At 38.5% G+C, this 15,445-nt stretch overlaps 1 protein-coding gene across 1 annotated transcript in view; it reads right to left on the bottom strand.

Moving 5' to 3' along the window:
* The window catches only part of ano3 (anoctamin 3), a 151,661-nt gene extending 137,232 nt beyond the window's left edge, over nt 1-14,429 (bottom strand). Inside the window, exon 1 of the mRNA XM_056245688.1 lies at nt 14,166-14,429. Within this exon, the coding sequence (XP_056101663.1) occupies nt 14,166-14,262 (97 nt within the window). The 5' untranslated portion in view covers nt 14,263-14,429. The remainder of the gene's footprint in view (nt 1-14,165) is intronic.
* Between the last annotated feature and the right edge of the window lie 1,016 nt (nt 14,430-15,445).

Genomic DNA, 15,445 nt, shown 5'->3' with positions numbered 1-15,445 from the left:
AGAATATTAGAAGAAGAATCTGAAACGAGTCAATTTCGTGATAAAAAGTGAAAATGGTCATCTCCTGCTGGGTCAATGGATGTTCAAATCGTGCCGGAGGTTCAGTTAAATTTGGATTTTACAGCATACCCGTCTTTAGACTTTGTGAATGTGAGAAGACTAAGCTTTTGTCAGAACAACGACGGAGGTTATGGCTGGCGAGGATAAACAAGTTAACACTTTGCAGTTTGAATGATGTCCTGTATGAACATAATGACGAGGTATTAAAAACAACATTGTTTCCACTGTTCGATCGCGCCCGCGCCTCTCTCACTCACACACTCACACACACACATTCCAGCATTGCAATCTCAGATTATGTCCCTAAAGAACCCGCGTATAAAGTAGTTCCGCATTACATTAATTAATTTGCACGCAAGTTTTATTTATTTTTATACTGTGTATATTCATGCACTGAACCGTGACGCCCGCACAGTTTCCGTTCAATAGCGTTCCAACCCTATTCTACACTGTACAAATAAGTACATGCATATTACAGAAAGCACCGATGACTGTTTTAAGGGGAACAGGAATTAAGTTGTGCAGGCTATGGCTGGCTTTTTAATAGACAGATAGTCTAGCATCACGCTACATACATTCGCTTTGATGACTACTTTTCCATTGATTGCACTTGAGCAAACGTCACCAACCCAACCCTCGACAAACTGATTGTACGCCTCCAGTGATTTCCAGGCTCGGAATTGCTCACATGTGTAAAAAAATACCAGATAATGGTAACGTTACACATGATAATACTGTATGAGGCAAAGCTGCATAATCAGTGCTCAGTGCTTCCTTCGTTAGTGCATACGGATCCACACCATTTATGACTGAAATTTTCGCATTGTACCTCTCTCTGTCTTGTGTTAATAGAGTCTCTTTATAATCTCTGCCACTTTGTCTCTTCATGATTTTTGTAACATTATATCAGAAAGAAATATTCGAAATTTGCTTGTAAAACTTTGTAAACAGAGCAGCTTATGCCCTCAAAGATGGCGTCTCCGGGGAGGTCACGTGACATTAATTGGCCTGTGGGAACTATGTATTGGTAGAAGTGAGAGACTGTAAGTTTTAAATGCTTAATGCTTATATCTTAAATGTGAATTGTGTCATTGTTTCGGAGCACACAGTTAGGCTAACATATTCATAGCCTACTAAAAGCCAAAATACTTCCATTTTGATTTCATGGGGGCTTTAACAGTGAGGCCTTTATTATGGCTTCCATCTTTGTTTCCAAGAAGGACTCTGATGGCTTGTTGCTCGTATGTGGAAGTGAGGCGTATAAAGTTCCACCGCCGCCGAGGCATATATCAGTTTATTGCTCTTTCTGTTATTGTGCTGGTTGGAATTGATTTTGGTGCTCCACTGAGTCTCCGATGGCTTGAAGATGTCAGCAGCACAGTAGCTATTATACTTCTCATGGTAGCAGCTGAGAAATGGTGGTTATTTGGCACTGGCTGGTCTTCGATCTCGATCTTTATTTGTGTCTGCCACATGTGGCTCCGCTTGAATGAAAGGGTGCTGGTCTAGTTCTGGCTGTGATAGGTGTTTGTCTGTTTGGTTGTCAGATCTCTTCTGTTCAAGTTTCAATAGTCCAGCTTTCATTAGATTGTGCTTTATGTAACCCAGAGATGGCACATCCACAGATTGTGATGTACTGTCTTAAATGTATGTTCAATACCTAAAAAATAGTAAACGTTGAGTTCCAATCTAAGTGGTTGATTGCTGTGCAACTTCCTGGTGTCAGGATACACCTTTCTATCAGTCCATTTGGAAGCTAAGGGGGTTTCAGAGCTGTAAGAGAGTGTTTGCTTTGTTCAGAAATGGGTAGTTAAACTGTTACAGTGTTGGATTTTCCTCTTGGTTCGGTTTTCTGTCACAAGGCAACATTTCAACATTCTGGGATTCTGCTCATGGCATCATCCATCAAGCTGTCGTTGCACACACACCACACACTTATACGGATGTACTGTATAATCCTTTATTCTCGCTTTAACTGATAAATTATATATATATATACAAATCTTGGAGAAGAGCAATTATACAACCATTTAAGATGAAGAGGCAATTTTTGGTTTCAACTGCGTTAACTAATGTGCTCATCCAGAGACAGAGACTGCTGCTTTCTCCATAAAACATTTCCAATTATGAATTATGATACAGCTTGATTCATTGGTCTGTTGGATCGGATTGCTTTCTCACCACAAGTGAACCGACCCAGAGATTGATTTCAATCGGGCTGAGACCACTTTGTTCTCCAGCCAATTGTTTTGGTGTGGATCCGAGCACAGTTGCTGTTTTCATATATGCCTAAATTAATAAGGGGGAAAATGTGCCAGGCTTAACAAGCCAGGTGTGAAAGCGCCTGCAATATCTGAAAGATATCCAACAGTCCAAAAATAGTTTTGTTGAAGCGTTAGCAGCTGGTATCGCATATCTATATTTACAGTATACTTTGGATGTATCCGCCCCTAAATGTCATATAAAACGTCATGTGTCAGTCAAATAGTTCCTGTCAAAGTGGGAGGTTCATGGGTAGAATAAGCTGCCATGTGACCCAGACAATTGATCTAATAGTCAATATTCTGGCTGCACAACACCTGACTTGTTGATTCAATGCTGTTTGACTGAGAGGCAGCAATGCAACTAAAATTAGTCATATAGTTTTGTTCTTTTTGTAAGCCTAAAATCTGTGTTAATGTCTAATTTTAGATAGCGTATTACAGCTAAAGTTATCCAGCAATGAGTAGTGGTTGGTTTCCCCCTTTTCTGGTTTAGCTGATGACATTAAATTCCTTGTGTGTCCGTGTGTTTAAACCCAATAATAGTTAATAAAGTAGCACAGAGTTCATTCAGGACTATATTAGCTCAGAAAACGGTGTTGTACACTAAGTTTTAACAAATACAAAAAAATAAAAAAACTTCGACATTAATCCGGATACATCTGAAAATAGTTTTTTTGTTTCACACCGCTCTTGGTCCACAATATAATTGTCAAGTGTTTTCCAAAAGTGGCTTGTCCACACTGAAACGCTAAAAAATGCTTAAATAATCTTACTGCGTATGCATAAAACTTCATAAAAGCTCACTGAAATTATACAGAGAGATCAGACATAATAAAGGTGTCATTTTTCTAGCATCCTTTTATAGCAAAATAATAAAATGTCCAGGTCACAAAATTGCCATTGACTATATGTTGGAACATCACATGCAATGCAACTGACCTCGTGTTTTGATGCAGGATCATGTCTGACAGCAATTGTGAGTACATTTTCTGTCAGGAATGTAACATGAAGATTGTACAAAATAACATTTTTCGTTAAAAACACTGTAAAAGTGTATACAGGCATAACAATGCTAGTGCAACATTGGCCTCCATCTTGATTGTTTTGGGTTGAATGGATCACATGACTGCATCACATGACTAAACATCTATCATCATTTTCAAATGTATCCACTGGGATTCGTTTTCAAAAAGCTCAGTTTTCACAGATTCTTTTTTTTAAATGGCTAAGAAATCAAATACTCTGCTGAACAATAAACTGTAATTTGTATTATAAAAATATATAAAAATATAAAATATTGTTGTTCCCCTATATTTTCCTAATGACAATTTTATGATTGGTTACTGAACTATAAACACTTGTGCATTAAGTCATCATGGATTTTATATAATGTAAAAAAAAATCCAGAATAAGGCAGCAAAATATATTTTATGACTATATTTTGATATTACTTTCTATATGAGCAATGTCACACGAGTAACAGTGCGATATGGCTGAATATCAGCACGGCTGTGGTTTGGCTGTGTAATCACTGCATGCTGATTTACAGCCATATCTCACTGCTACGAGTTTGATATTGCGTTTATACAACAGTTTGACGGCACACGTGAGTAAATAAATAAGAAACAACAATGGAGTGTCTTTAAAAACCCTCTTTTGTGCAGAACTACTTCTTCCTTCCGACATGGATTCAGTTGAGCCCAACAGTTGAGCCCAACAGTTGAGCACAAGCCTCCGTTACTAATTCTAAAACGTCACTTTAGAACTAGTAATGAAGAAACGCTGACTCGCTTCATTGAAGATTATTGTGTTATGTAGAGCAGTGTATTCCCATATATTTTTGTTTCGTAAGGGCCATCCCACCACATACCCCACCAGCCGTCTGTCACACTTCCTACAATTATTATTAGCTGAGAATTCATCTCACGCTTTCACCATTAAACACTAAACAGCAGATTTTCCATTAATTATGGAATTGTATTAGGAGAGCATTAATTAGAGTAATATTCATTATCAACACTCAAATGAATGATTTGCGTTATAATCAAAATGCATTTTCCTGGCATATTTCTGCAAAAATGTGATAAGATATGCCAGTGAAGGAGTCTGTGGCCAAACATGCTTTGATGTGGACATACTGTAACTGAATATAAAATCCACTCTTCTGTTACAGGCCTAAACATCAAAGAGTCTCCCTCTATTCCCATCTCATCTCACCTTCACTTTCTCTCTCTTGAGGTTTCTCTCTCTTGCCGCAACTGTCTTCCTTTGTAATGTCCACACATCACTCTTATATCAGGGAAATGCACTGTTTGGGCAAAATATTTCGTTGGACAAGTCGTTGGACAAAAACTACGATAAAACCTGTTGGAAAGCATCTTTTGCAGCGATTTTTGTGTGAGCATATCAGTGAACACCCCTGACTACTCGGTGAGTTTCACGTCTTTGTAAACTAAAGTTTAATGCGTTTTATGAAGGATTGTTCCAGTGCACCTATGCAACCATTGTGGAGGTGGGGGGGGGGGGGGGGGTGCAACCACAGAAACCGAAAATTCTCGGGCCAGCAGCATGTGTCCAAATTTCAATCTTAACCGTTCTATTTCATCAGAAACGATCTTAAAACAGGGCTTTAAGTGTAAAATACCGAACTTGTCCTTTAACTGGACAGATGTGTCAAAATAAAAAATGTTAGAGAAAGCCCCCAAAACAAATAATGAACTCAACAAGAAAGTGAGAGACAAAGGAGAAGGTAAAAAGCCAGTTTCCTGCTGTAGTTATTTTGTCATTCAGCACTTAGAGACAGGCGAGGTTCGAGGGTCAGTGGATACTTGGGGCTTACTCAGACTTCTGTGAGCTTCAGGGGCCAATCTTTAATGCAGAACTGCAATCCTTGCTGACAGCAAAAAGAGTTCAAACCAGCCGAAACAGGTTTGCTGGTATCTCAGCTTGGTCAGTCTGGGAGACCAGCGTAAGATCTATTGTTGTTGTTTGTCCAAAAACTGAATTTGTTTTAAATGAAAATGTACCATTAACTCTTTCCCCGCCAGTGTTTTTTTTTTGTTTTTGTTTAGGTTGCCACCAGAGCCCTGCGCGGGACTGTTTTCTTCATCCCGCTCCCGCCCGCGCCCGCCGAATTTCTGACCATTACCGCCCGCTCCCGCGACGTATGTGTTACACTCCCGCCCGCTCCCGCAATATGCATGTCCACACCCGCCCGCACCCGCAAAACTCTGAGAATTTATTCCCGCACAATAATAGAGATGCATTGACTTTGTGTCTTCTCCCGTCCCGCAGGAAAAAACACGTATTTGTATTGCTGTTATTAAAGAGATTCATAGGGTTGTTTGTTTCGTTTCCCTGGCCTGCATGTATTCTGACGCACTGATCAGGAAGATGAATAGTAGTCCAAATGTCAGACTTGCCTTGCTTAGGTTTTGTGCTGTAAATACCTCGTTTAAGGTTCTTTTCCACATCATTGACATCTCCATCATGTCGCTAGGCTATCTCCCGATCCCGCAGCTGTTTTTTTTAACCGCCCATTCCCGCCCGCAGCAAAGTTAAAACCGCCCGCTCCCGCGAGATTTGCGTTGGGTCCCGCGGGACCCGGCGGGACTCAATCCCAATGCAGCCCTCTAGTTGCCACCCACTGCCAGCATTTTTTATAATTTTCACAAAAGTTTCATTGCCCCCAGAAGATTTTGTTGTTTGAATATCTGACAGTACAGTACAGTTCTATGTAACGATGAGTTTGCCCTATGCAGATAATTCAGTGAGATTTGACTGTGTTGCCGCTATATGTCCTGAAATTGCATATGAATAAAGCTGAAATACAGTGAATTATTTCCTTTATGTCAACAGGTCAACTTCTCAACTGGAGTTCACATACTAAAACCAAGCGCTTCTGATTCTCCCCTCACTGTACTGTAAAGTTTTCTCATCGGTGAATGACATATGATGTGATCAAATAACGTTGTCTCTGGGTTGAATTGTTTGCTTTCAATGCTAGCAGGCTAAAGTTTGCCTTTTCCAGATCACTTCTTGCACCTTTAACAAAGTTCAGGAGGAACACGTTCAAATGATCTACCCAATCAGCACACGAGGAGGCCTATATCAAGCGTAGCGTCAGATCTGGCAACGTTAGTCAAGCTCGCATCAGCTGACTCTCAGATGATCCACGTCTACCTATAGGAATACAACGCCTACCACATCATCTCTATATATAAGGCCCATTCAGTATTATCAGCAGCTTTATCGTGTTTCTCAGGAGCTCATTACCCTCCTCCATCCCCAGCTCCTCCTCTCGCCAGTCAGGGCTCTTCTGATATTCCTCTTCGAATCAGATTTTTCTTGAATTATGTTGTACATTAAATTATTGAACATTATTGACATCTGCAATACATTCATGTTAGTTCTGTTCTGTTTACTCTAAGGGGGGGTATCGCTGCGCTCCTGCTCTTATCCATGCTAGGCTACATAGATGTGCAGGGAGTTCTTGCCCAGAACAGAACTATACCGCCAATCCTAACTGTATGCTACTTGTCAATCATCTTTGACGATAATAGCCCTGACAGAAATATACATAGCTGACTCATATGTTTCTCAACAGTTTTTCTGCTGTTTTCGACTACTCACTCTTGGGCCAAATTTCAAGCTCGGACAGCAGGCCAAATACACATAATCTTTACTCTATCTGACTTTTTGTAAGTGTGAACTCATGAATTACCAGTATGATACCATTCATACATCCGTACCAAAACACAGATAAACTCTGTGATGTCAATCATCGGAAATAACCTTTAGATAACCACCCAAAAGAAGAGAAGCGCTTTGAGAAGTGACAATTTGAGTGACACACCGAACGTGTTTTTGCTCTTAAAAACACTAGACACATAATAGGTACTATTGTACACAATAGTAGCAATAGTATGACCTGTAAATTGCAATTTATCTGTAATTCACCAGTAAAGACTGCATGTGTGAAAGTGGTTAATGAAAGTATGTATGAAACAGGCCTTGATCACTGACATGTATAAAATGGTTATATATTTATAATATAAAATATATATTTTTGTGTGTTTGTGATGTGTACGTCAGTGGAATGACCCTAGACAAATTGCATGCAAAGGTTCTGCCCTATTCCAACCGAGCTGAAAAACATGTCAGAATTGAATGTTTAAAATTGTCAAACCATGATAATGTGCATGTGTTAACGTGCTAATTTCAATAGCTCTAATCTATTTAGCTTTGCCCTTCCTTAAGTCATACAGTCAGATTTATTTAGTTAATAGTTGTACTGGGAAACCAATCACCCCAAATCTCAACGGCACACCAATATCTGTTTGACCTACTGGACAAAACTGAACAGAGCTGTTTGCTTGCACTGATAGTGCGGCACAGACCAGCTGCAACCACACGTTTCCAAAAGCATTGTAAGCAAACTATGATCTTGCTTTTTTTGCTCAAGAGCATGATCTGTTTAAGTTCAGATGTCAAACTAACAAAGAGCTATGCTTCTAACTACTTTAACTGTAAAAGATTAGAAAACTGTATTAATCCCCGTAAGCGGAAACTCATTTGCCACCATTGCATATTAGAAACAACACAAATAGACAATTGAACATTAAAAAACAACAACAGTCAGCATACAAATAATCACACAACTTCATTAAATAACCTAACTGCAGTAGGAATAAAAGACCTTCTAGATCGCTCTGTAGAACAGAGGCATCACTAATCTTCCACTAAATTAACTTTTAAGTCCACTACAGTGTAGTGGATGACCTTTGAAAGACAGAATCATTTTTAATTTTGCCATCAGGGGTGTAACGGTACACAAAAATCCCGGTTCGGTACGTACCTCGGTTTTAAAGTCACGGTTCGGTACATTTTCGATACAGCAAAAAATAAGAAATGCCAGAGAAATGTCCTATTTGCTAAAAGAAAAAACATTTTTTAAATAAGTGTGAGTTTTCCTACATCTTGAAACTTTCAGGTTTATAAATGGGTGTCATCTTTGAAGGATGAACAAATGTTTTGGTCATCACATTAAAAATAACATTTAAATATATGAAGAGTTCAGATGCAAAAGCCATTTGAAATTTTCTTCTAGAATGATCATTTTTATCAAGCTTGTATATAAGTTCAGTAATTTCACAAATGGCAATGAAGATTACCTATTTATTGTCATTTGAGTGAAATTACTGAACTTAAATATACAAGCTTCATAAAAATGATCATTCTAGAAGAAAATTTCAAATGGCACTTAGAGGCTTTTGTATCTGAACTCTTCATATATTTATTTATATAATATTTTAGTTTTGAAGTACTTGAAAAAGCATTTCACTATTCCAGCCAAACTGCTTACATTTAGTGTTACTATATTTAATCCATGGTGAGTGTTGCTGGTCTGTGGACGTAAACTAGTTTATTACTAGTTCATTCACGGCACAATATTTAACTCCTGGTGTCCACGTCAGCGCTGTTTGATCTAATAGAGATCTACGGATAATAACGGAGAAATGTGAATGCTTCTCACTAGATCTCGCAGCGATGTTATTACTTCTGTGGCGAATTCAAATGTTTTCTTTACTGGATCTCTTAGCGCTGTGTTGTAACAGTGTCGCTTGATCGAGATCGGCTCGCGCTGCACAGATGTTGCTGCCTGGTCCGAACTGATAAACGATCCGTGAAGCACATAATGAGTGGCGCAGTTTCGTTCCGCTTTCATTACGCTTGCCATTTGATGTCGCGCAACATTGTGGTGATCGCGCCAGCGCGAATTTTGTCGGCAGGAAAAATGGTCCAAGGAATCGTTCGGTTTGTATGCGTACCGAACCGGAAGCCTCGAACCGAACCGGTTCAATGCGAATACATGTACCATTACACCCCTATTTGCCATTGTTCTCTTTTCCACAACGACCTCAAGTGATTAAGGCCAATAACCGAACCAGCCTTTCTAATCAATTTATTAATCATATTTTTATCATGTATAGTGATAATAGTTTAACCACACAACTTTGCATTCCATTTGCGAATGTTTTGTTTTGGGAAACTCTTAATTGTTGAACTATGTTGGTAATGATGGGACATCTAGTATGCCTACAATCTATATCTGACAATCCATTTATATATAAAATATTTATTTTACATCTTTTAGAATGAAAGTGCCGTTTGTAAAGAGTGCTGTAGAATCCCAGCGGAACCTCAGAGAATGATTGAAGAGTGAGACTTTGAATCAAAAATCTGAAAATAAAGCAAAACAACGGGGAACAAAATAGTGAAGTAGTCCTGATTTGTAGCCATGTTTGTTATTTACCATTGGCCGCTAGTGGGTTTTAAAATAGAGGCACACAATGTTTTAGCGGTCGGATCCCCTCCCAAGGATTTTTAAAAATGCTTTAAAACGTCTTTTTTGGTCACTTTTAGACGGAAAATTTACAGAAAACGACACATATACAGCAAGATAACAAATATAATATGATTCACCTAGCCCATCACCCTTCTGGGATGTCCTTTAAATGTCCGTTTTAAAAGAGCACATTTGGCCGTTTAGTGAAGCTGACTCCTAGCCTATATATTAGCTTACCGTACAGTTATAGGTCTTTCATTTTTAATTTAGTTGTTGTTCAAATGATAGTTTGATAAATTTGTTTGCTATCAAATATTCAATATCTCTACTCTCCATACGTAGTAAGTACATCAGCGGTAGCAGTTCAGCCATGTTACTTTTCTCAACACTCCGAATCGCTGAAAGCTAAACACTCGATGGTGATTGGCTAAATTTTTTTTTACCAAAGGAGACACAAGTCTCCAGCTATGGATTTGCCTCCCCCTCCCTTTCTCTATCCCCTCAAAATTTGGGGTAGGCTGTGCCTCCCTTGCCTCCCCATATGAGCCGCCACTGTTATTTACGGCAATAATCAGACATTCATTCAAATCTTGAACAAATGAATTAGAAGAATATTACTCCAGCCCTTAATGACGTCAATAACAACAGTTCCAAGTTGTTTAATCAACACCGTTTGAAATGTCGTGACTAGCGAGTTCATTTCTCCAACGATGCATTGAACGATGGTAGTAAGGCAGCTAGTTATGTCGTTGAATGGGAAACACACCCCAGATCAATCAATTTGCACAGTGTTGCACTGTCTGTCATTTGAGACAAAAAATGCGGATTTCTGTAGTAAAACTTGAAGTGTGAGTGTGCAGCCTGGTCCATTTATGGTCCTAATAAACTCTTATGGTATCCATATTATCAATCTTATAATATTCGTATAAGTCTGTAAAGTGATCGTAAAGGTCGTTGGTGCGGCTCCACATGTTCACTGTTGGACTATACTGACACCAGTTTAGGTTTGTGGAGACCTCCATGGATTGCAAGCCTTTGCTCCAGGGAGAATGCCAATGTAATAAGTGTACTGGAAGTTGCCTTGGATAAAATCATTTGCTAAATGACTGCTTACTGTAATAAAAAGAAATTGCACATGGATGTGTTTTTCTCGAATACCTGAAGAAAGAGCTGTCAATAGCTTTACCTCTGTCCTGGCATGAGCACGAGTCCTAAATAATTAACTGTGAGTCATTAAAAAGCTTTAATGCTTGCGATAATCTGTATATTCGCTCTTAGATCGATAGCTAATGACCGTGACAGAGTCAAGTCTAGCTAGTGAGGATGTGAAGTGGCTCTATAAATGCATGCCACTGTCATTATGTTTCAAGGGGAAATGTGTTATTACAGTGGCACAGAAGGAAATTGCTTGAAATAATGAGAGAAAATGTTCCTTTTTGCATTTATTGGTTGGCCTTGCTTTAAACTCGTGACATTGGTTGAGCTAATTTTGCTGTATTGGGATGTACAAGAAATGCCGTCACACTGTAGCCAATCACATGACATTCAGAGAGAAAATGAGGAAGCGCTTGTAAAGAAGATGCGGTGTGGAACTGACCCTCCTCCTCTTTAGTCCTGCCAGTCTCAGTTACTAGTATAGCCCTATAAAGCTTTCCAGCACATTTCTGCCGTCAGCAAACCTGTAGAAAATTAATCAGGATGAGTGAATTACCTCGGGAATTATTGCATAATATCTGGATTAACTGGGATTTTAGATCTAGTAATTATATTTAGTGGTCCAAAAAAAAAAAAAACAGAACGGTAATAATAGTAACTTTTCCATTATTATTTATTTGGATAAATACTTTTCCTGGTAGTATAAAGAAAAAAAGTAAATTCTTCATATGTGTGATATGGTCACATACATTAGATGTTGAAAAACTTTCCTTCTACTTCTACTTCCTCTTGTTGTTATTGGTAGTAGTATAATTGTTATCATTATTATTATTTTTAATTGTTTATAAATTACATTTACATTAAAAAGTGTATATGACCAAAACTTTTGAGAAGGTTGAGATATTCATTGTAAATTGTATCGTCCACTGCTAACAGGGACAGAAAAAAGGTAATATTCTGGGTAACACTTTACAATAAGGTTCATTAGTTTACATTAGCTGACTACATTAGTTAGCATGAACTAATAATGAACTCCACTTATACAGCATTTATTATTAATCTTTGTTAAAGCTGCAGTCCATAGTTTTTCCTCTTTGTCGCCATCTCTGTTCGAAATCTGCAATTGCAGTTATTGGCGGAATTATCAGCTTTACGTGGGTTGTGCCTCGGCACGGCACAGCGCGGATGAATCCAATGTTTTGAGGAGAGTGTGCAGCTGTCAGTCGCCGCGCCGGTGTGGATACTGGCATTCAGAATCACAGATTATTATTTTGGAAGTATGACCAACACAAGAATTTTTACCGGAAAATGTCATCTGAACTAGTAAGAAACATCAACTTTTGTTCTGACCAAATAAGGGAAAAAAGCATTGCAGTAAATCGCGCTGATTAAATCTAACAATCGCTTATCATATCATATGTCAAACCGTGCAAATTATACTTTGTTCTCAAATTGTTAATGTTCAATATCAGCATTGTATGACTACATTTAATGCCCTTCCGATATTATCCTTGTTTTTGCATGGGTCCGTTGCGGTCTCTTTTTTTCTGTAGCAACTCCAAAGTCTTTTGCATTTTACAGTGGGTGAGTCTCCAGTTGTCACTGGTGATTGTCGTTTGAACCGTTCTGGATCCGCCATCAAATTAATAAGTTTAATTATATCAAGTGCTGTGAGAAAAGGCCATAAATCTACACCTCCAACATCCTCACGCAATATAGCCTACTAGCCGAGACTCCTTCTTTATGTGTACAGATGTGTGTGTACAGATGTGACGTAATGACGCAAAGACATGCTCGAATCTCCCGCGGAAATCCAGTACCACTGGAATTAAAAACATTATTACAAGCTTACAGTTTTGAATCGAGCGAAGGCAAGCAGAGAGTTTAAAACACTGGCTGGTTATGTACTTGCTCAACAATTTATTTTGGATAATTTTTAACCCAAAAAAGTTACGGACTGCAGCTTTAATGTTAATTTCAACATTTACTAATACTTTATTAAAATCCTGCTAACATTAGTTAATGCAATGTGAACTAACATGAACAAACAATGAACAGCTTTATTTTTATTAACAAAGATTAACAAATACAGTAACAAATGTATTGCTCATGTTTAGTTCATGTTAGTTAATACATAATGTTAACTTAATGAACCTTATTGTACCATATTCTGGGTGGATTTTGGTTCTCTAAGCTAAAATGCTGCATAGAATTGATGCAAAAATAACAATCTGAACAATTTACACTCAAATACACAGACTACTAGTTACTAAGTGACAATGCAGTTCTTTCTTACAGTCTTTTGACCCTTTCAATCTCTCATTTCAGTCTCTATAATAACATCTTGTAATATTACTCATGAAATGTTTTTGTTTACACTGACCTCACTCTGAGAACTGTAATCATATCTGTTCATGTTACTGTATCTAATATCTTCTATACAAGAATCAAATGCACTTTATCAAAACAAAGTGCAATGTATGCCTCTAATATCACAGCATGCTCTAAAGTTGTTTTCCTTTTCATCCCATGGAGAGCTACTAAAACCTGCACAATTGGCTCTTTTTTTGTCTATCTCGCTGTAATCACATCAATTTAGTCAGAATCTTCCTGAGAACAGCGATTTTTTTAACGCAGTGTGATTTAATAGGCAGATGACCACTTAGTGTGTGTGGCGACCCCATTAAACAAGATCAGGGAAAATCAATGGAACGTGTTTTCTCTGAACACAGAGTCAAAATATACCACTTACTGTGTTTTTGTTATTTTATTCATATTCTGCCTCATGTTTCTGATCACCAAAACTGCAGCTATGAGAACAAGAGTGGACCAACATCCATTCAAATGCAAACAAAACTCAAATGCCAAAAATAAATTAGTTAGCCTACATTAGAGCTTGTTGTTGTTGAACATATGAGTAGCTATGATATCAAAACAGAGAGATATCCCTGATCTATTAATATACTGATAAAATTGTATATCCTTACAATTATGGGATCAAACAAGGACAATCAAAATATACTTTCATATGACATATTATACAGTATATGAATATGAAAACTTCTCCTATGTCATAAACATTCAAATCCATGAGATCTAAATGCGAAAAAGCTAAAATAATTGTCTCACTCGTGATCGAGCCTATTCTATTCACGATATTATATTGCAGTGGCATCCAGTATATGCGCCAAACACTTAATCGTGAAGTTGATCATATCACGAAAGCATCTCCAAAACGGGACATGAAGTGCAGAAGCCCACAGCCGCACTTTCCCCGAAACACGTTATCACACACACACACACACAGAAACCCCCGCAAAAACAGCGCTCACACTGACCCTTCTGCTGCTTGAAGGACTGTATGGATCCAGAATGATGCACCATGGTGATTCCCGATAGAGATCCTCGCGGACAGAAGATGAAGGAAGGATACATGGGAAAGTATGGAGCGATCGCGTGGGTGTCTCTCCTCTGCGCAACCCAACACCTGTCTAGCCTCGCGCGCCACCATCCGGGGCTGTTGTCATGGTTACGGACTGTAAGAGGATGGATGGATGGACACCCTTCAGCGGCTCGATAGAAGAATGACCCGTGTTCTGGAGGGCGTTCTCGCGGGACGTGTTGTTGCTCTGTTTTTAATTGGCGGACACATGCACATATGCGTCAGACTGACGGCTGGCTGTTAAGTCGTGTCCTTTGCGACTGTAAAGACGCGCTGTCAACTGTGTCAAGTTAAAAACAGTTCAACTTTTAAAAACACATCTCCCATGTGTTCTGTTTAAGAACACGTGGGTATATTAGGAAAAGAGACTGACTCGTGACGATAGGCTACTCAAGGGGGGTCGTGTCAATGACATAACCAGGGAATGCAGAAATTATCATTTGCCAGAGAATTTCGTCCATAATTTTTCATTTGTTAAGGCATAGTTTTCACCAGTAGTGTAAAATTGGAAAAGTATGGTGGAACCCTGGTTAATTGTTTTTACGCCAAAATATCACAGCAGTTATGCTTTGAAATCATATTATTGTATATGACCTCTTTCAAATAGTGTAAGGAGGCGTCCACTCTTGACGTGTTCTTGTGTTAAAAAAACAACATAATGTAGCCTACTCTCACTAAACATCTTTGAACAGAGCAACAGAGAGTTTTCTTGAAGATTTTATTGGTTATTAACTAATTAAATTTGTGTTACTGTAATAAAATATGTCAGGTTATGTCCCCTATAATTTAAGGCAGGGTAGGTGATTTGTTCCAGAAACAATTAAGAGATGAAAGTCTCTTCACATCCTCATAGCAATCATCTTAGTAAGGGACTAATGTATTAATATGTAATGTATATATATAAATATATTGTCTGTGGAAGGCGTAGGACCATAAAATGTTCATCCAAACATTGCATCCGGTCCGAATGCAATGATTGGATGTTCTTACTGCCTGTCAGTGTAATGCATTTGTATCCCCGCGCACCTGCTTGCGCAGACATCACATGTCGTCAGTCTGTTTCATGCTATGCTGAGTTGTAGACAAAGCAGTCATCTTTTACAGTTCCTCCTGAACCAAAACAATAAGCTTATCCTGCGTTCACACCATACACTGCAATCTGGAAGAGATGGAAAC

The sequence above is a fragment of the Rhinichthys klamathensis genome, unplaced genomic scaffold (genome assembly GCF_029890125.1).
Source record: "Rhinichthys klamathensis goyatoka isolate OS25496 unplaced genomic scaffold, OSU_Roscu_1.1 h1tg000033l_1, whole genome shotgun sequence".
Classification (NCBI taxonomy): Eukaryota; Metazoa; Chordata; class Actinopteri; order Cypriniformes; family Leuciscidae; genus Rhinichthys; species Rhinichthys klamathensis.
The sequence above is the reverse complement of the archived record's forward strand: the minus strand, read 5'-3'. Positions and strand labels throughout refer to the sequence as shown.